This window comes from Typopeltis vanoorti, chromosome 11 (assembly GCF_054136105.1).
Source record: "Typopeltis vanoorti isolate ZY-2024b chromosome 11, IOZ_Tvanoo_1.0, whole genome shotgun sequence".
In the NCBI taxonomy this organism is placed as follows: Eukaryota; Metazoa; Arthropoda; class Arachnida; order Uropygi; family Thelyphonidae; genus Typopeltis; species Typopeltis vanoorti.
The window spans coordinates 21,019,928-21,042,193 of NC_143559.1; the positions used below are offsets into that span (position 1 = coordinate 21,019,928).

The 22,266-nt window shown below is 36.3% G+C and overlaps 1 protein-coding gene across 1 annotated transcript in view; it reads left to right on the forward strand.

The window, feature by feature from the left end:
• The window catches only part of LOC150101360 (ATP-binding cassette sub-family A member 17-like), a 198,198-nt gene that overhangs the window by 67,800 nt on the left and 108,132 nt on the right, over positions 1–22,266 (forward strand). The window contains exons 7-8 of the mRNA XM_090400780.1: positions 18,203–18,307; positions 20,197–20,446. Of these exons, the coding sequence (XP_090256906.1) occupies positions 18,203–18,307; positions 20,197–20,446 (355 nt within the window). The remainder of the gene's footprint in view (positions 1–18,202; positions 18,308–20,196; positions 20,447–22,266) is intronic.

Consider the following 22,266-nt stretch of genomic DNA (forward strand, 5'->3'; position numbering starts at 1 on the left):
TACCATTGCTGATAACAAATATTCTTTCACAATTTCCCACGCACTGGTGATATCCCAGCCTTCCAATTCCTCCCTCCATGAAACTTCCCGAAGTTGGTGAGAGTGTTTGAAGAAAATGGAGGGTATATAAAGAGAAAGGTGATCACCAAGCTCACAAGCAGTACAAAGCACAGGCAAGAAGAGTGAGGAGTATAGTAAAGAAAGCAAAAAACATTATTACTATTACGTGACACTTCCAGGGAGTCCAAGAACTCATCGAGGGAGGGCTCCTACTCTACAGTTCTCAGTCTCTACCACTCAATCCACCAACTACAATGAACTGCAACTACACCAACAGCATCTACCATCAACCACCACCACTAGTATTTTCACAGACAATCTCAAACATCCAAGAAAATAACTAAATTGTTATTTCCCTGTATATCAGGTAAAAGGAAGAAAGGCTGTGGAAGGATAACATGAAGAAGTTGTGATGGTGGGGAAGTAATAGAAATATAGGTAGTTCCCACCTTTACGAATTAATTGGTTCCTGGTGACCATTCATAAATCAGGAATTCATAAAGTGGAAGTTTATTTGCCTTAGAAATAATGCTATAAGTGAGAATTACATTCTTAAGAAGGAATATATAAAATTAATATTAAATGATAAGAAAAGACTTTACCGGCCAAAGATTTACATAGTTAAAAAATAACATAAGAAAAATTTTTAACTAAAAAAGATTATTTGAAAAAAAATTAGTTTATTTACATATCACCAGGTGAAATGACAGCAGTCAAGGTAGTAGGAGGTATATTAGGACGCTTTGGTGCATCTTTTTTTCAAAGAAGGTCCTGAGCATCATCTGTTTCATTGATTTCACTTCTTTTCATTTAAAATAGCTCGATAGGAAGCAGAAGCATTATTCATTTCACGGTAAAATTTACTGAATCGTTCAAAGTCAGAATCTTGTGATTCAAAGACTGCTCGAGCTTTTTTTCGAGAAGTATAAATGCTTCTTGTAGGCATTTTAAAGTTTCTTCTTCATTTCTTTCTTTTCCTCTAATTCAAGGAGAATCAATGGATGAGAGTTTCATAGTGTGAGATTGAAGCAGCTCGTTAACATCACCTTCCAAAACTTCCATTTGGAACTGATTAGCCATACCTAAGATCGCTTGAGTTTCAGAATTCACAATCTTTGTTCAATTTTCAAAGCCTTCGAAATGATCGTTAAACTGAGGACAAAATATATGCCATATTCCTTCCATAGTTTTTCGGAAACTTTATGCCAGGTGCTCTGCGTTATCCGAATTGCATTCTAAAATATTGAATTTCTCCAAAACTTGTTGGTAGAAAAGTTTCTATCTATCAGTTGCTTCTATTAACATTTCAATAGTCTCTTTGAGATAACTGCTTTAAATGTCGCAATCACTCCCTGATCCATTAGTTGTAAAAGAGAAGTTTTATTTGGAGGTAAAAAGACTATTTTTACATTAGTGCAAATGTAAGCTACTGATGAGGGATGGCTAAGTGCATTGTCAATTATCAGAAGCACTTTAAATGGAATTTGTTTTTTCTCACAATAATGTTTCACTTCAGGAACAAAGTGATGCATAAACCAATCTTCGAATAGGAAACCCATGAGCCAAGCCTTCTTATTTGCCTTCCATATTACTAGGAGAGTATCTTTATTAATTCCTTTTAAGCTTCTTGGATTTTCTAATCGATGCACAAATAAGGGTTTTAACTTGCAATTGCCAGCAGCATTTCCTCCTAATGCTTTAAAACCTGGCATTGAGGATTCTTCTTTTGCATAAGTTCTTGCAGGCATCCATTTCCAAAAAAGGTCCGTCTCATCAACGTTAAAAATCTGCAATGGTGAGTAATTTCTTTCTTTAATTATTTCTTCTAATTTTTCTTGATAAGATTTTGCAGCCTCACTATCGGTGCTTGCAGCTTCACCTTGTACTTTAATGTTATGCCAACCAGTTCACATTTTATAGCAGTCAAACCACCTACTACTTGCAGCAAAAGTCTCTTTGCTGTCAGACCCTTTTTGGTCTTTCAGCATTTTAAAAATGGCTAATGCTTTAGTACAAATCATTGCAAAGGTAATAGGCATGTTTAATCATTGAGTTTGGTTGCTTATCCAAGCAGTTAGCAGTTTTTCCATATGAGGAATTATACTACCTGTTTCTTTATTACGCAGCCATGTAGAATGCATAGATTGTGCATTTTTTGCTTCTTTTAAATATTTTTCTTTATCCTTTAAAATGGTGCAAGAAGCAGGTAGAAGTAGCAAGAGAAAATTTCTCTGAAAGAATTTTAACATTGCTATCTACTGGCTGGTAATAATTTCATATTTTTTCTCTAAGGTAATTGCTTTTCACTGTTGTTTCTTTTTGACATTGTTGGAAAAGTGAAAGGGTTATTGTTAGAAACTAAACAAAATAAAAAATCAAGTGTAATTGAAGAAAACTATGAATAACACAATTGCTATGCCAAGGCTCATGAGTGACTGATCATTATGTCAGTCTCTGGAAGAATGATAGCCCATTCTTCCTACTGGAAAGTGTATCCAGTTCGTGATGTGGATCATTGCGGTCTGGAATGAAGTCAGCATTCTAATTCACCCCAAAGGTGTTCTATGAGGTTCAAGTCAGGGCTCGGGGCTGGCCAGTCCATTTCTGGAATGTTTTGTCCACACTGCATAATTCCCCATACACACCCCTAAGTGCCTTCGATGCACACAACTTAAAATAAAAGTTCCGATTCAAAAATTTGTAAAGAAGGAATTCATAAAGTGAAAACTACCTGTAGATGAAATAGTGGAGTCACTGAATGCTTATTTTATCAGAGGTGTACCATCCAGGCATAGATATTGCAATGGAAGATGTGTCATGGACTGATGTGAAAATATAGGTTAAGGAATTTGGAGTATTTAGGATATTGCAGAATATACTGATGTAAGAATAGAAGTTGAATTGGAAGTGCTTAGGATATTTCCAAATATTGCCTTGGGATCAGATTTGATTTCACCCCATATATATATATATATATATATATATATGCACACACACTATCTGATCAAAAGTATCTTGATACCTACTGAAAACTGTAATCAGACTTTCCCTGTGACACACTTTCCAGTAGTGGACATTAATACGGGGGTGGGTCCATCCTTTGCTTCTACGACAGCTCTAACTGTGCTGGGGAGACTTTCTACCAGGTGTCGGAACATCGCTGGAAGAATGACAGCCCATTCTTCCTACTGGAAAGTGTGTCCAGTTCATGATGTGGGTTGTTGCAGTCTGGAATGAAGTCAGCATTTTAATTCATCCCAAAGGTGTTCTTTAGGGTTCAAGTCAGGGCTCTGGGCTGGCTAGTCCATTTCTGGAATGTTATTATCCACAAACCATTCCCTCACAGATCTTGCTTTATGGCAGGTAGCATTGTCATGCTGATACAGACCAGTAGTCATCACCGAATTGATCTTCTACCATAGACAGTATGCAATGGGTCAAAATGTTCTTGTACCCTTCCACATTTAGATTTATGTGTAGTGTTATGAGAGAGCCAAGTCCATTCCATGAAAAACACTCCCACACTGTAATGCCACCTGCTCCAAATTTCACTGTTGGCACTAGACACACTTGTAGGAATCGTTCTTCAGGCATTTGCCAGACCCTCCCATCAGACTGCTGCATGGTAAAGTGTCACTCCAAATGATGTTTCCAGTTGTCCACTGTCCACTGGCTTCGCTCTTTACACCACTGCAGACGGCGCTTAGTGTTCACAGGAGAAATGTTTGGTTTATGGGCAGCTACTCAACCATGGAACCCCATTCCTCTTAACTCTCAATGCACAGTCATTGTGCTGACTGGACAGTTAGTAGCATTTCAGAACTTCCGGGTGATTATTTCTCTCAATGTCTAGCAATTTCCACAAACCACTACCTTCAACACTCGAAGGTCCCTGTCAGTCATTAAATGCAGCCTACCCAACTGTGGTTTTGTTGTGGTTGTGCCTTCATGTTTCCTCTTCACATTCATGTCACCAACTGTTGACTTGGTCAACTTGAGGAGAGTTGAAATGTCTCTGACGGATTTCTTACTGATGTGGCAACTAATAACTAGTCCACGTTTCAAGTTACTGAGTCACTTTGACCTACACATTCTGCTTGTACTTCTTACCACTGAACAACACACACAGCTCCATTATACAGGTAAGTGAGGTTGTAGTGACATCCAGATGCTAGTTTATGAATTACAGAGGGGTGTCCGGATACTTTTGATCAGATAGTGTGTGTGTATATATATATGTATATGAGAATGGAAAGGGAATTTCCAGCTCCTCTGACAAAGCTATTTAAGGCTCATCTGTAGGAAGGAGTTGTGAGAAAGAGAGAGACCAAAATAGCTCTGTTACATGGAGGCTCCAGGACAGAGTTAAAGAATGACAGACCAGTCATGAACTCAGAAGTGGTGATTAATGATTGGAGAAGTTGGTAGAAGGTAGAATTCAGGAATGCCAAGAATGTGTGGTTTTATGAAGGATAAGTCTTGACTTTGTAATTTTCTTACTTTTTATAATAAAGTGACAGTGGAATTGATGAAGGAATTTGCTGTATGATGACACTGTTGGACTTTGCAAAAGCATTTGACAGGATACTACATGGAACTCTGCATAAAATTATAGGAAATGAGGATTGACATGAAGCTGGTATTATGGATAAGAGGGTGGCTGATGGACAGACATCACAGAGTAGTATATGGGAAATTAAATTCAAAAAGAGTGTGATGTGTATTCATGTACTCAAAGGCAGTTCTTGGTCAGTACTATTTAATTTGTACATGAGTGGTATATGAAATGATTTAAGGGAAAGTTTACAATTGCTGTGATTAATAAGGGCACTCGTTCAGCCATATTGCTGTATGCGCTCTCGCTACGCTAACAATTCCTGTTAGCATATCAAGTGCAGAAAGCAATTTTTCGACGCTTAAACTGGTTAAAAATTATTTGCGAACAGCAATGACCTAAGAAAGATTGGTTGGTCTAGCAACTATATCGATAGAGGTGGACACAGCTTATAATTTAAATTTAGAAGAGCTTATAAACAGTTTTATTGTGTGATATCCCCATAGAACAAACATTTAATTAATATTATTATGTAATCGTTTTGCATTAATGTTTCTCTTGTAATAAAAACAAAATAGCAATTGGATATTTTCTCATATTTTTGTCTTATAATCCATTGGGGGCGATATCTAATTGTTTGCCTCAGGGTGTGATCTAATCTGGCGACGGCCCTAGCAAAAGATAATAACTACATTGATGATATCGGACTTCAGTAAATTAATGAAGCTTGGGATTTTGGGGTTATTGTGGACTGGGAGTTGAAGTTAGAGGGTGTTGCAAAAATGACCAAAAATAGCTCATTGGATTACCTTAATGTTGATCATTACATGTAGATTGGGTTGCTTGGATTTCTTGGGGGATAAGCAAGTAGTAGAGGATCCGAAGATCAAGTGACCAAAATTGTGACAGGTCTATGAAGTGGAATGCTCCCTCTGAAACTAGATTGAGGATCTTTTGTATTAACATGGAGGGGAGGAAGGCTATGGAGAGGACATGAGATAGAAACATATCCCTACCAAATGTATCAATTCTATAAAGCAGCTTTATAGAATTGATGCAAAAGACTTTTTTTTTTCCAAATAAAATTGTGCAAGAATGTAGTTTGCAGGGATGTGAGAACTAGATTTTTTTTACTTGGGATGTAAGTGGGTTGCCAAAAGCAGCTGTGAGTACTTTGTTGATGAATGATTTCAAAACACGCGATAGTTATTGTTCAAATAATAGTGTACAGGCCTATCAAGATGAGTGTTTTGTTTTGATTCCACTGAGATGCCTAAGGAAATAATAAGAGACAGATATAAAGAAATTAGCTAAAAACCCTAAACAAGCAATAAATAAGATTTCATACAGTTTTAATGTATAGATCTCAGCAGGGTTAGAAATGAAACAGTTGATCTGACTAGCAATCACAGATATGAGAATTCTCAGGAAAATAACCAGTAGCAAACAGATTAAATAAATGGCAGAATCATGTTAATAATGAAGATATTATAAGTGAACTTCATCATTAATATTCTAGAATGTTGAGAACAGAGGTAATGTGAAATAATATTGTTATTTAAATAAAACATATTTGATGCTAGCTATCAAGAGAAAGAACTGAGAAGAAAACTAGTATCTGGGTAGATTTCTCCTTGACTCAAACTTAGTATTACCTTAGAAGAGTGAAATATTAGATTTAATGATAACATAGACCTGATAAATAAGTTAATTTGAAAGAAAATTATAGGAAGCTATTAACAAATATATAAACTGTATAAGGCCATTAGCTATGTAAACTTAATTATTTTGCATGTCACATTATTAGTAAACAAATTCATAATATTAAATGTTTTGAAGAGGGAGGAAAAAGGGAAGCTCTAGTGCCATAGTACTGCTAGTAAATACAAATAGGTTGTAATAATAATAGTAATAAATAGGTTGGGTGTTAGTAGGTGAGATGTGACAATGTTTTGAGAAATTTATTAAAGCACGATTTAAAATTTATAAACTTATCATTCAGTCTATAAGTGATGAGGCCAAACTGAGAAGGCACAATTCTTCATATATTATTGGTATTATTAGTAATAGTGCTGATGTGTTGGCTCTTCAAGAGGATTTGAATAAGCTGGAAAAGTGGGCAAATGAATAGGGATTCAGTTTTATGCAACTAAATGTTTTTAAAATTTTGGATCCAGAGATGGGATGCCTCATACTCACTTAGTGGAGTTATGCTGGAAGAAGTAGAGGAAGCAAGGAATCTTGGGGTGATTGTGAATAGAGATTTTAAATTCGGAGAACATATTGCAAAGGTCGTGAAGAATCTCAGAGAATTGCAGCAATGTTGAGGAGAACATTGACTGCGAAAGATAAAAAGTGTTCTTGTTCCGTTGTATAAAGCTTTGATCAGACCACATCAGGATTTCTGTGCTCATTCTGGTCACCAGGATTTGAAAGAGATGAAGTGACCTTGGAGAGGGTGCAGAGACTGATAACAAAAATAATATCAGGACTGTACAACATTGATTATGAAGATAAACAGAGGATATGTGGACTGCAGAGTTTGTTGGATAGAAGGCTAAAAAGAGAAGGAAATATGGTCGAGACATTTAAGCTGTTGATTTTTCATATGGTAGAATGAGGGAAAGGAGCAAAGATAAGAGGTTATCCCTGGAAGTTGCAAAAGAAGTTGGTGAGTAGAAAGGTAAGAAGTAAGTTTTTTGCATGGAGAGTGGTAGGAGCATGGAATGCATTGCCTGAGAGGATGGTGCAGACTGTGAATGATTTTAAGGAGTAGTATGATAGACTTTGCATTGTCTAGTGTTGACCTCCTAGGATGAGTCTTGTGACACCAGGGAGGTTAGGAAAACAATAATAATAAATTAATTATGGGTAAACATGCTTTTTGGAGGAAATATTCATTAATGTGTGGGAACAGAGGACAGCATGACCAAATAACAGGACAAAAGTGAGAGTGAATGACAATATGAAAAGCAATCCTTTTAACAGTAATCTGCATTCATTTTGGTAAATTATGGAGACAACCATGTAAGGAATAATTAACTTCAATTTCCTGATATTTCAACTTTCAAATTAAGGTCGTCTGCAGTATACACATATATACCAAGATAAGCTCTATTACATTTCAACTAGTATGCTAAAGTGACAATGATTCAACTGTTATTCTACTGGCCTGACCTCTAGTGGAAATAAAAAGAAAAAAACTACATCAAAGCTATATACTATTTATAACATCTTCAGAGAACAAATTAATATTAATACTTTTAATAGAACAATATTGCTGCCCTAATAAATAATTTAAATAAATGCTTGTTATAAAGTTAAACTTTTAATTTTTGGTCTAAGCTGTTAAAACTGAGAACTTTTATTGTTAAAAGTCCATAAGATTTAATTATTACAAATACAAAGAGCCAACAAGTTTCACTAGCCACTGTCTAGCATTTTCAAGGCTTTTTAAAGCATTTTCAAGCATTTTACTGGTGTGAAAACAAATTCATCAAGTTACATGAAAACATGCACTTTAGTAACTGTTAGGCCGTTACATTTGATTCGTGTTTGATGGCGTGCATGGTTCGAATGCTTCAGTCAGAATCCGGTACATGATCACGTGTTGTGTAGTTTTTCACATATTGTAGTTCTGTTGAGCTGAGAGAATTGATGAGCTATTTCCATATGTCTTTAAGAATAGCACCTTGATTTCTATTTAAATTATTGCCTGTGCATAGAACCACTGCTGCTTCTTTGAAAGTTCTGTGTCTGTAGTCATTCTTGATGTAAGGCATAGAACTGTTTTTCCAACCTATAACGTGATTTGATGTCGAGAAATGATAAGCTAAACCAGATGTGTTGATTCTATTGTGATTGACATCTCCCACGTGTTCCTTCTGTCTTATTTCAAAAGGTCTATTTCAAAAGAAGGGGATGCACAGAGAGAACTGTCACAAATATCTAACACTCTATCTCTGAATGGATACCCTTCTAACATTTTAAACAAATTGCTTTTTAAAGACAACCCCCAACAATGTGGAATGGAGTCCTAATATGTGTCCACAGCTGTCATTCCATATGTTAATTCAGTTTCCACAAAAGCGGCGAGAATGTTAAAAGCTCATAACATCAAAGTGGTTTTTAAACCAACTACCACGATCAGGCAAGTCTTCAGATCTCCCAAAGATGAGGTACCTTTCTTCACATTTCCTGGAGTATATGAAATTCCATGCACGTGTGGCCTTTCTTACATTGGACAGACCTCTAGAAGTTTTGAAATAAGACAGAAGGAACACGTGGGGAATGTCAATCACAATAGGATTGTCACATCTGGTTTAGCTCATCATTTCTCAACATCACACGTTATAGATTGGAAAAACAGTTTGATGCCTTACATCGAGAATGACTACAGACAGAACTTTCAAAGAAGCAGCAGTGGTGCTACGCACAGGCAATAATTTAAATCAAGGAATCAAGAAATCAAGGTGCTATTCTTAAAGACATATGGAAATATCTCATCAATTCTCTCAGCTCAACAGAACTACAATATGCAAAAAACTACACAACACGTGGTCATACTGGATTCTGACTGAAGCATTCGAACGCATGCACACCATCAAACATGAATTATCAAATGTAATGCAGCCACTGCAAGAGTTTTATACCTCCATACTTGAGCATTTTTGGTTGAATATCATCTACTCCTGCTGCCTTTCCACATTTCAGGCCTTTGATGGCTTCTTCTATTTGAAGTGTGGATATATTTTTCTGATTCAGTGCCTGGTCAGTGTTTTTTACCACTGTGCTATCACTGCTTGTTTCATTTAGCAATTTTTCAAAGTAATTGCTCCATACATCAAGAATATCTTTTTCTCTAGTTTCATTCCACCTTTGTCATCTCTAATTTCTTTTACAGCACTGTTTTTCAACAACTCCCAGAATATTTTGCCATCTTCTTGATATTTATTTTCTATATTCTTACCAAAGTCTTCCCATGACTTCTGTTTAGCTAGTTTTACACAGTGTTCAGCTTTCTTACATTTGTCTCTGTATTCTCTAAGAGAACAAGCTGAGTTATTTGCCAGAAACTTTTGATATGCTTTCTTCTTTTCCTTCACTGCCTCTTTAACTTCCTGTGTCCACCATGGAGTTCTGATTTTTCTATCCTTGCAGACAACCTCACCACATGCCTCTCTGGCTGAATCACTCAGGGTTTTCTTCAGGGCTTGTCACTGAATCTTCAAGGTTTGGTTTCTGTTCTCAAACTCTTCCATTTTGTGTTCAATAATGTTTGTGTATTACAGTTCACATCTGAGAGCTGCTCAACTTTTATTCACTTTAAAACTTTCTTACATGTTTTTCTTTTCAATATGAAGATCAGTTTTATCCTACTCAAGACTAAATGGTGATCAATTCCAATTTCCAATCCTCTGTACACTCTAGTGTCCTACACCAGTGAGAAAACTTCATTATCAACAATAACATACCCGATGAGAATCTTCTTATTCCTTGCCTCTTCTCTCCATGTGAATTTGTGCGCATTTTTATATTGGAACATTGTATTAGTAATAACCAGTCCATTTTAATAACCAGTCAATAACCAGTCCAGTTCACTAATATTCATCCAGTCCATGTCTTCAGCAGATATCCAACAGATATTTGCCATTATTATTAGCTTTGCACTTGTTCCAAATTTTCACATATTTTTGTATGTCTGACAAGAATTTCTTATTCTGCTATTTAGATCCCCAACAAGGACCGACTTTTCCTTTTTCATTGTGTCAGTTGCTTTCTCTAAAGTCTCAAAAAATTCCTCCACTTCTACCAGGATGTTTAATTAGTAGAATCTTCTGTGGGACGATAGGCACAAATAAGTCTCATTGTCCATTTCCCCCATTCTGATATTTGCCCACATCACTCTACTTGATATTGCTTGGCATTCAAGAAGATCAGGCTTGTATTTAGTGTTGAATACTATAGCTAGCCCACAATTATTGTTAAGATTAGGATGGTTGGTAAGAATTTCACAGGCCTCTTTTTTGCTCATACCATGTTTTTGGTGGGCTGTAAAGCAGTGCTTCCCAAACTTATGGATGTAAAGGCCCTTTTGGAAAAATTTAAATATTTCATGGCCTCCATCGAAAAATACATATATTGTTATAATATTTATTGTATTTATATTCAATACAAAGAAACAATTTGGCTTCATGCCTGGTAGATCAACAACGGATGCTATCTTTGGGTTATGACAGATGATGGAAAAATATCGAGAGAAATAAAGGGAGCTACATCTGGTATTTATTGATCTGGAGAAAGCATGCGATAGAGTGCCAAGGCAAGAAGTCTAGACGTGTCCGAGGGAGAAGAAGGTGCCATAGAAATATGTCAGGTTGGTGTGGGAATTGTACAGAAATATGAAGACAAGTGTTCAGACCTGTTTGGGACAGACAGAAAGTTTTCAAGTAACAGTTGGCTTGCATCAAGGGTCAGCATTAAGTCTGTTTCTGTTTAATATTGTAATGGAGGTGGTACAGAGGAGGTGAGAGAAGATGCGCCTTGGACAATGTTATATGCAGATGACATCTTGCTGTGTGTAGATTCAAGAGAAGAAGCAGGAACTAAACTGGAAAGATGGAGAAAAGTACTGGAAGAGAGAGGTATGAGACTGAGCAGAAGTAAGACAGAGTATATGTGTTGTGCAGTGGGAGGCGGCAGCCAGGAGACAGATCTGGAGCTGGAAGGAAATGTCATCAGGAAGGTGAGAGACTTTAGATACTTAGGTTCAACAGTGGAAGAAGATGGAGGAGCTGAGAAGGAAGTGGGATGCAGGATACAAGCGGGTTGAAGGAACTGGAGGGAGATGGCTGGAGTGTTATGTGATAAGAGGGTGCCAATCAATCTGAAAGGCAAAATTTATTGGACAGTAGTGAGGCCAGCTATGGCATCAGCAGGATGGAAGTAGCAGAGATGAGAATGCCTAGGTGGATGTGCGGTGTGACCAGAAAGGATCGTCTGAGAAATGACTATGTCAGGGGAACAGTGAAAGTTACGAACTTAGGAGCGAAAATACAGGAGGCAAAGTTGAGATGGTTTGGTCATGTGATGAGGAGGGAGGACGAATATGTGGGAAGAAGGGTCATGCAGATGGATGTGCAAGGAAGGCGGAAGCGTGGGTGACCAAAGGAGAGATGGAGGGAGCTGGTTGAAGAGGACTTGAAGATGAAGAACTTGGATGTGGTGACAGCCCAAGACAGGAAGGTGTGGAGGAGACTCATTACAAACAGTGACCCCACTTAAGTGGGAGAAGCTGCAGAAGAAGATATTCAATACAAAACATGTACCCCAAGCGTATTTCTTTCCTGCACATCACCTGCACCTGTGTACACTAGCAATGAAGCATTAATTTAATGTGCGAAAAACTTTGCCATTTTAAATGAGCGCAAGATTTTTCGTTCGTTAGCTTTTTTATGCTTCTTATCAGTACCTTTTGAAATAAAACTTATATGAATAAGCATATATTTACTAATATTCATTAAGCGCCGAAATACGCAAGAAGCAAAATTTGTGAACCAACACCAGTTGTTATTTTTTCTATTAAAATATAAAAAATAACAAAAAAGAAATGATAAAAATTAAATACATTTCTTTTAAGATAGAAAAATATCTACTTACTCTTAAAACATCTTAAATTTGTTTTCATTATTTCATAGTCCCCCTCAACAAAACTAATGACCACCAAGGGGACCGCAGTCCTCAGTTTTGGAAGCTAGGCTGTAAAGAACAGGTGCGTTTCTAGTAAATTCTGTATAGAGTATTTAAGTCATGATCAGAAATGATAGATTTACTATATTTATTAAATTTAATGTGCCACTTACGGATAGGAATTGTGCATCCTGTTTTTCACATATATAAGGCAAATTACAGGTGCACTTAATACAGTATATTTCATGGTGGATCAGTGAAGGAGTTGAATAAGTTCTTTAATTTTGCAGGATGTTTAATTATTATTATTATAATATGCCAGTAATATTATTATATAATTATTATTATTTGCCAGCCTGGCTGGCCGATTAGTTAGCGTATCCGCTCTCCAGCCAAAGGGCTGCAAGTTTGAATCCTGCCATGGGCATGGATATTTGTGATTGTCTGTGGAAATTGTAGTGGTGGTTGGCGGTAGATGTGGTCAGTTGGTGGAGACAGAGTTGTAGAGCAGGTGCCCTCCCTCGATGAGTCTTTCGATTCCCTGGAGGTGTCAAATAATAATAAATTTAATCAGGCCTCCATGGAGTCAAAAGACTCTTCGTAAGAGGTCTTTCATAGAAAATGCAAAGTCTATCAAGACTCATCATGGGAGGTCCCTCCTTGGAAACACAGTCTATCATACCACTCCTTAAACTCATTGACCATTCTTGCTCTCGCCACCCTATTAGTAAACCTTTGTACTACAGTTAATTTATCCCCTTCGAATCCTGGGGACCAAATCCGAGAACAATCATCTAAGTATGGTCCGATCAGGGTTGTATACAACAGAATGATCACTCTTTTATTACTGCAGGTCAGTGTCCTTCTCATTATTGCAGCAATCCTTTGTGTTATCTTCACCACCTTTGTAATATATCCCCTGAATTTCAGGTTTCTATTAATCATCAACCGCAGATCTCTTGTCTCCCCTATTTGCTGCATTAAACAGACATCCATTCATTTGCCCATCTGTCTCGCTTATTCAAATCCTCTTGCAGGGCTACCACTTCTGCACTATTAATAATAACCTTTCCCAGCTTCACATCATCTGCAAACAACTGAATATCCCTCTGCAATCCACTGACAATGTCATTGATATAATGGTTAAACAATATAGGTCCCAGTACTGGTCCCTGTGGGACCCCACTTGAAACCCTCTTGGTGGTGCTTGAAACTGCACCACCATACACAACTTTCTGATGCCTATCAGACAGCCAATTCTGAATCTAGTTGACCAACCTGACATCCAAACCCATGTGCTGCAACTTAAATATCAGCTTATGTGGCACCCTGTCAAATGCCTTTTGCTTAATCAAAGAAAATGGCAGTATATGTCTTTCCCTCATCTACTGCTCTTGTAACTTTATTATAAAAGGCTAGCATATTACTAAAACAAGAGCACCCTTCACAAATACATGCTGACTCTCACGGATAACATTACCCTCATCTGCCCAATGCTGTATATGGTCCTTAACTAATTTCTCCAAGATCTTACTAACTGCTGATGACACACAAACTAGCCTATAATTAGACACTTCCAGTCTGCTCTGCCCCTACAATGGCACTATCTTACCTTCCTTCCATTCCCTGAGCACCTTTCCCATAGCCAGACTTTCATTGAAAAGCCAGGTCAAAGGAGCTGTCAGTTCTTTAGAACATTCTCTCAAAACTTGAGGTGAAATGCCATCCAATCCACAGCTTTACTGACCTCCAGAGTACTTAGTATTTGGAACACATTCTCATCCAGCACCTCTAAACCTCGAACCTGCCCTATTCCTCTTGTATTAAAATTTACTCCTCCAGGATGAAATACCCCAATAAAGTGTTCATTGAACAATTCCACTATGTCCTCTGCATCAGTCACTCTATTCCCATTGTTATCCCACAGTGTCATTCTTCCACAATCATTTCTCCTCCTACTGGCCACATAGCTAAAAATTCCCTAGGATTTTCTTTGGATCTTAGGGCCAATCTCGTCCCATATTGCAGTTTTGAATTCCTTACCATACTAGTCACTCTCCTGCCGTGTGTCTTATATTCTTCATGCATCTGCTCTTCACCTGTCTCCTTATATTTCTTCCATAGCCTCTTTTTCACATGCAGCTCCTGTTTTAGTTATTTGTTTGTCATCCACTTTACACCAAATTGTGTCCTCTTCTTCACTTGTGGAATACAGCTTACTATTCCTGCTAACAAATATTCCTTACAACTTCCCAAGCACTAATGATATCCGGCCTTCCAGTTCCTCCCTCCATGAAACTTCCCCAAGTTGATGTCTAAGACTGTTATAATCACCTGCCTTATAATTCCACGTATGCTCCCATGTCATTGATACTCCTGCATGTCTATTCATCTTCCCAGTCAAAATCACATGGTAACTCTCTCCAACTGATGGGAGAGATGTCATCTCAGTTATTATCAATTCTTCTGATGCTATGACCAAATCCAAAACTCTTGAGCTTCTTGTTCCCTCTATTACATGTTGCCTAAGATATTTGTCCCTCAAGAATTCTAGAAATTCCATTTCCTTATTGCTACATTCATCTTCTTCTCCCCAATTTATACTACTGTAGTTAAAATCTCCCATAACAATCATTCTTCTTGCACTTGCCAAACTCAACTGTCTAAACATTTCCTGGTCCCCACCCTCTGTGCTCCTGGGCCTGTAGCAACACCCACTAAATATCCTGTCTTGCCCACCTCTACCTCACACCATATGCTTTCAAAATCATTAGTGCTACTGCCTTCCAAAGCCTCCACTCTTAGAGGACATAAGTCATCACTTATCATAAGCAGTATCCACAGTGTTCGGCAGGATAAAAAGGGAAAGCAGTATTCATGCTTTCCCTTTCTATCCTTCCAAAAAATGCTGTACCCTGCTACTTCTATTCTTGTTATTATATCTCTCTTCTGTCAACCACATCTTAGTGATCCCAATAATCTTTGGCCAGGTTAATGCTATCAGTGCCACCAATTCCTCTCTTTATTCTAGATACTCCTGGCATTAGTATAAAGCATAAAAATGCCTCTGTTTCTATACCTAGCATTATCCCCTCTAGACTCCACTGGGCTCAGCATTACCTGATGTCGTCCCTCTTCTCACAAGATGCCACCCCTGCTACCATCCGCCTTGGGCATTCTGGTTTCTCTGCATTGACATATCGACTCGTTCAGAACAGCAATCTCTCCAGGTGCCTATGTCCTTCCTCATTCAAATGTAAGTGGTCTCTTGCATACAATTCCTCTCTGTCCTCAAACACCCTCCAAGCATCCACATATTCCAATCCTCTCTTCTGACACATTCTAGCTATTATGTTATTCAATATTACTTTTATTCTGCTCAGCTCATCACTATCATACCTACACAACATGCACACTATCTTTCCTCTCTGCATCTGACATCAAGGTTTTATTTCTATAGTATTCTGTTTATTTTATCTGATATCCTTTTAATGTATGTAATGGCTACAGTTTTATTGTAATCTAGTTTATTTTCATTATTAAATGGTGTCTTATGAAGAATTTTGTTGATAGTGTCTTTGCTGTAGCCATTTTTTTTATGAAGATATTTCTGATAATTTCATAGATAAGATGTTATTCGTGAGAATAAGAAGGTCAAGAAGGAAGCAGAATGATGCTCATGATAGTAGAGAAATTATATCTGTCTACCCATGGGTACAAGAGGAAAATAGTTTTAGTAATAGTTTTGAGGCAGTATGATGTGAGATAGAGGTTGAGAATATAAAATATTTCGTGGACTAGATATTGCTCTAGTCCAGGAAATGTTGACGGTAGAGACAAATGTATAGGCAATTTGCTTTGTAAGGAAGAGAATGATCATTGTGTGTAATAGATTAAATGACATGTATTATCTGAGTATAAGGAAAACTAATCTTTGACTTGTTAAGGAATAACTATTTTAGACAATATAGAATATATACAATTTATTGTATATATTCTATTTTGTCTAAAATAGAGAACCATTAACTTCTAACTCCATAGTTCTAACTTCATAACTTCTAACTCCTATTTTGGAGTGTTGATTGTTGAGATGGTTCAGGAACACTTTTAAGGAATTTGGTCCATGGCTGCAAATTAAGAAAGCATCATGAATATACCTTTTCTGTAATTTTGGCTGCAATGGAAAGGAATTGAGTGGTTCTTTTTTTTCCATCAAAGGCTTGAAAATATAAATATGTTCTTTTTCAGTATAGCAGATAATTGGGTTGCCCATGATCAACCTGAAGTTCTGTTTGTAAATATTATTTTTAAAAAGGAAATAACCAGAATTTATGCAATGGATCAGGAGTGGCATATTTAAAAGCATTAATACCTCTTCTTCAGCTAACGCCTTTTTATTCCCGTATACGGGAGTAGGCGAGTAAAGCGGGAAATAACATTGAAACAGGCCATAATTTCATCTTTTTGAAGATAGAAGTGATATGATTGAGACTTTTAAACTGATGAGGTAGTTACAGGATTGACAATGGGGAGTTCTTTGGCTTGGTGGAACAGGGATTTCTAGGAAATTCTGTAGTAGTTCCGAGGAGATTGTTAGCATGATTGTGGAGATTATGAGTTGGATTTCTCTCTCTCTCTCAAGAATTAAATAAGTATATGTTTGCAGTAATCGTAACATTTTGTTGTATTTTTCAGTATATAAGAGGACAATTGAGTTACCTTTATCTGCTGGGATAATTATAATATCATTATTTTTCTGTTGATTTTGAGGTTTGACTTTCTGCCATGATAACATCAGCTATTGAAAGTTTTGCATTGTTAATCATGAAGATGGATCCCATACAAAGTAAATTAGCTTTTGAGACGGAAGGAATGAAGTTACCGTTTCTATTTTTGCAAGTAACAGCTTCTTTATAATAGATCTTGATATAGATATCTTATAGGATGATTTAAATAAATTGGCAGTGTAAGCAAATGACAATTCTTGTTAATTCAATGTTGTAAAATGTAAGGTAATGATGCACTTCAGGATGAAAAGATTACACATTTCATATCATATTGATGGTAGTGGTTTACAAAAATTGACTGGCCAGAGATCTTGTGGTGATGGTCGGTAAAGATTTGAAATTCAGAGGATATATTGCAAGAGTTGGCAAAATAGCTCAAAGGATTACTTGGATGCTGAAGAGCACATTGAAAAGTAAAGATAGGAAGGTTATTTTGCCACATGTTGACTACTGTGCACAAATTTGGTCACCTTTGTTTCTTGGGGATTGGAAGGCAGTGGAGAAGATTCAAAGCTGAGTGACCAAGCTGGTGACAGGTCTGTGGAATGTTCTCTATGAGGATAGATTGAGGATGTGTGGGTTGCAGAGTTTAGCTGACAGGCAGAGGAAAGGGGGATATGATAGAAATTTATAAGTTACTAAAGGGACACTATAAGCTTGACATAAGAAATTTTTCAATACATGGGGTGAAAACAAGGGCTCACACTTCGGAGTTGTCTAAGAGTGTGGTTACCAAGAGTGTGTGGACTAGGTTCTTTTCTTGGAGAGTGGTGGAAGAGTGGAATGGATTGCTGGAGGTTGTGAATGCCACAACAGTTAATACGTTTAAGGAGATGTATGATAGGTATTGTGTTAATGGATAGAGTGGGTCCCGTGATGGGTTGACTCCATGGATTCCCCATATAAATAATAATAATAGATCTTTGTGAAACAGAATTAAAACCTTTACTGAGAATATCCTTTTCTACATTAGAAAGATAGTAACTGGATTTATTAATAATAATCTTATTAGGAAAAAGATGAAATTTAGATTTGGATGATTTTTGCTCTTCTGTCTTTAATGCTTCAAATTTTCTTATTAATTTAATTTTGTTGTTGTTCTGGACTTTAGATGCTTGTGAGTTAACCATATCTTTAATACGTTGCAAAGTATTAGTATCTAAAGTTTGTTCTGTACCAGCAGATAAAGAAAGTTTAAGGAGTAAAATGTGTCAAAGTATGTTTAATATCATAAATTCTTTCATTTAGAAGATCTTTCTTTGCTGTGTATATATATATATATATATATATATATATACCAGGTTTAAAATAGCTTGGTATCTTTAACACACACACATATACATGTGTGTATATATATATATATATATGTTAAAAATACCAAGCAATTTTTTAAACCTGGTTTTACTCCATTTCCCAAGTAAGCAAACAGACAAATAAGTCAAATTTGCACCTGCAAGTGATGCAAGTCTAGCTGATCCTACAGGTAGTGCAAGACCAGGGCAACTCGTGATAAAGGTGGCATAAGCTCCGATCACTAATCTTTATATTTACCCTTAATGCCAAAACACATCTCCAAGAAAGAGATGTATGATGTTTTGTATTAAGGGCAAGAGGCCACTACCCAGACCGGTTTCGACCTTTATTGAGGTCTCATCAGTGGGAGCTAGGCTAGAAATACAAAGATTTAGTAATACAGAGCTCATAAGTATTTTACCATAGCAAGTTGCCATAAGGTGTTTTAACCTTATTAAATAAAAATCTCTGGAGGAGATATAAATGTAGAAAGTATTTTACCTTGGGTATAATAAATGTTAAGAATACCAAGCAATTTACTAAATCTTTGTAAATCTAGCCTAGCTTCCACTGATGAGACCTCAATAAAGGTCGAAACCGGTCTGGGTAGTGGCCTCTTGCCTTTAATACAAAACATCATACATCTCTTTCTTGGAGATGTGTTTTGGCATTAAGGGTAAATATAAAGATTAGTGATCGGAGCTTATGCCACCTTTACCACGAGTTGCCCTGGTCTTGCACTACCTGTAGGATCAGCTAGACTTGCATCACTTGCAGGCGCAAATTTGACTTATTTGTCTGTTTGCTTACTTGGGAAATGGAGTAAAACCAGGTTTAAAAAATTACTTGGTATTCTTAACATTTATTATACCCAAGGTAAAATACTTTCTATATATATATATATATATATATATATATATATGTGTGTGTGTGTGTGTGTGTGTGTGTGTGTGTGTGTGTGTGTGTGTGTGTGTGTGTGTATATATGTGTATTCTTTTAGCTCTTTTCATTTTAATGACTTCTTTTGAAAGTAATGATTTGGGAAAATGATAGTTGAATGCTGGAAAAATACTAACCTGTTGAGGTTTATCCCAATCCTCTGTAATATCTCCTGAAGCCTCTGCATTGTCGTAAAGGCTCGAAATGATGCAACATATTTACTCGGCTATATGAGATAATAAAATAGAAAACACTTACATGGCTAAAAGCGAGAAATGACAATAAAACTATGTATTTTATGAAAGCACAACTAGTTTGTATTCTTCAAAGATTTCAGCAGGTTCATAACATGAAAAGAGAAATACAAAACTACATTACAAAATAACAACAGCTATGAATTACAGACATATTACAGAAAAATTACAGAAATATTACAGACAAAACTAGTTGTGCATTTATATAATAATACTAGTCCACCTTTATAGTGACCTATAACTTTTCTCATTGTTACTCCTCAGTTTGTCAACTTTGGAGATCATGCTTAACATTACTATGGTAATTATCTTCAACTCCTTCAAATGCCAGCAACCCATTTGTAACTTAATTTATAGCTGTTGTTCTCATGTATTTTTTTTTTTATCCATGTTATGCATCCAATGAAGTCTTCTAATAAGACAAAATTAGTTGTGTATTCATATACTAAATAGCTTTATTGTAATTTCTCAACTTTTAGTCATTTAAGTTTTTTCTATTTCATATAGCTGAGTAAATATATTGCATCAAACATATATTTGTAATTGAATTAATTCTCATATGATTAAGTTTTGAAAATTGTCTCTTATGCGTTTGTTTATGTGTAACTGTATTTCATAGATGTTGGCTATTATTTGAAGATAGTGAAAGGAAGATATTGTAATATTCGAAAGATGACTCAGTTCTTGAAGCGTCACCTTCCTGAAGCCAAAGTGTCTAGTAGTGGAAATAAAGAGTTGACATTTTTTTTATCACATGGCAACTCAGAAAAACTTGGAAAACTATTTAGTGATCTAGAGACCAGTAAATTAGATTTAGGAATTTCTTCCTGGAAGTTGTCGGTGACTAAAATGGAAGATATTTTGCTCAGGTAAGTTGGTACATTATAATTTAGAAGATTATTGTAGCTTTGTTCTGTTTATGTTGATGATCCACACACACACACACACACACACCTAGTTCAATTTTTTAGCTTGACATTAACTAGACATTTCTCTTAATAGCTAGGTAACCTGTGTCAAAACAATTTGACTAATTTGTCTTTAAAATGCCTTCATTTTTAACTAAAAAAATCATTCCTGTTTTTAATACAGTATTTGTTATTATTATTCAGAACCTCCATGTAGTGATGAGGCTCATCATGGAGGACATCTTTAGATGTTACAACGTCTATAGTGTCAATATACTTAACTCTTTTATGAATCCCAAGCTAGGAAAGGCAGTAAATCAATTGTGCATTAGTGTTATGTGCAGACTAACAACTACATATTCTGAAAACTATACTAAAGACTAATGTGGAATATCTTAAAACCACTTCAGTTCTCTCATAAGCAGAGTGGTAGTAGTTTCACACTGGGTAATAGAATCTGTTTACCACCTAAGACTTTCACACCAATAGTGAGATTCATCTATCTCTAATCCATATTTTAGTAATAAGGGGTGACACCTTTTGACTACTTGTAAATGGAAATATGACTTCTGCATTACTTCAACCTTGATATCACTTCTGGATCTGGCTCCCACTGATGAGACCTCAATAAAAGTTGAAACCGGTCTGGGTAGTGGCCCTTCCCATAAAGCATAGCATTATACATGTCTGTAAGGATATATACATTGCATTATGGGATACTAAGACAATTTATGTGAAATCATTAGCCTCTATGTGCAAGTAGCCCACTGGTTAAGTTACTTCACATGCAAACTTTGTTTGCTTACACTTGGATGAAACCAAGAATATAACTTTTTTGGCATCTTTAATTTATAGCGGGATTCAAACTTGCAACCTGTTATTTGATACACTGTCCATTCAGCCAACTAGGCTGGCACTTATTGTATCTGTATGCAAGTAAACTACTTCCCATTTTCTTACTCACTATTCACTGTTTTGAATAGCTTCTAGTGATTGGTCCTTGTCCTTTCCCTTCAACCATTTGCAAAATCCCCTTAGTGTCTATTTGATAAATGGCTCTCATAGGCTGAGATATCCAAATCATTATTTCTTCATCTGTCTTCCAAACTTTGCAGGTTATATGCCTTGGTTTATCCTCATAGCCAGAATTTCCCACTCCTGATATCATTTTTTATCTTCACCTTTATACCTTTTTAAGTTAATTCATCCCTTTTAAATCTGAGTGATCTGAACATACTTAAGTTCTGATAATGGAATGGATGGAACCACCACAACTTTATATCCACTTCTCACTGTACTTTTCCATATTGTAGAAGTCCTCTTAATTACCTTCACCACTTTTGCAATATATCCCCTAAATTTCATATTTCTGTCTACTGTCACTGCAAGTTTGCTTGTCTCCTCCAATACAGTTTCATGTTCTCTCTTTATGTAGATTTAAGTAATCTGTGGAATTCAAAAATTCAATCACTTACACATAACTATGTTAAACTATTATTCTCATATTTTTTCTGGCTAATGACTCTCTAGCTTTGCATCATTTGTAAATGGTTAAATATTTAGTTGCATTCTGGTAACAATATCATTGGTATAAAAGTTCAACAGTTATGGTCCGGTACTGTGGAATCCCACTTGGAACCATCCTTCTATTTGATACTGCTATGTAATATACAACTCTTTGATACTAAACCCACATTGTGACTTAAATATCAACCCATCAAATGCTTTTGTAAAATCCAGAAAATCTACAGTATGTGCCAAACCTCATCAATTATTCCTGT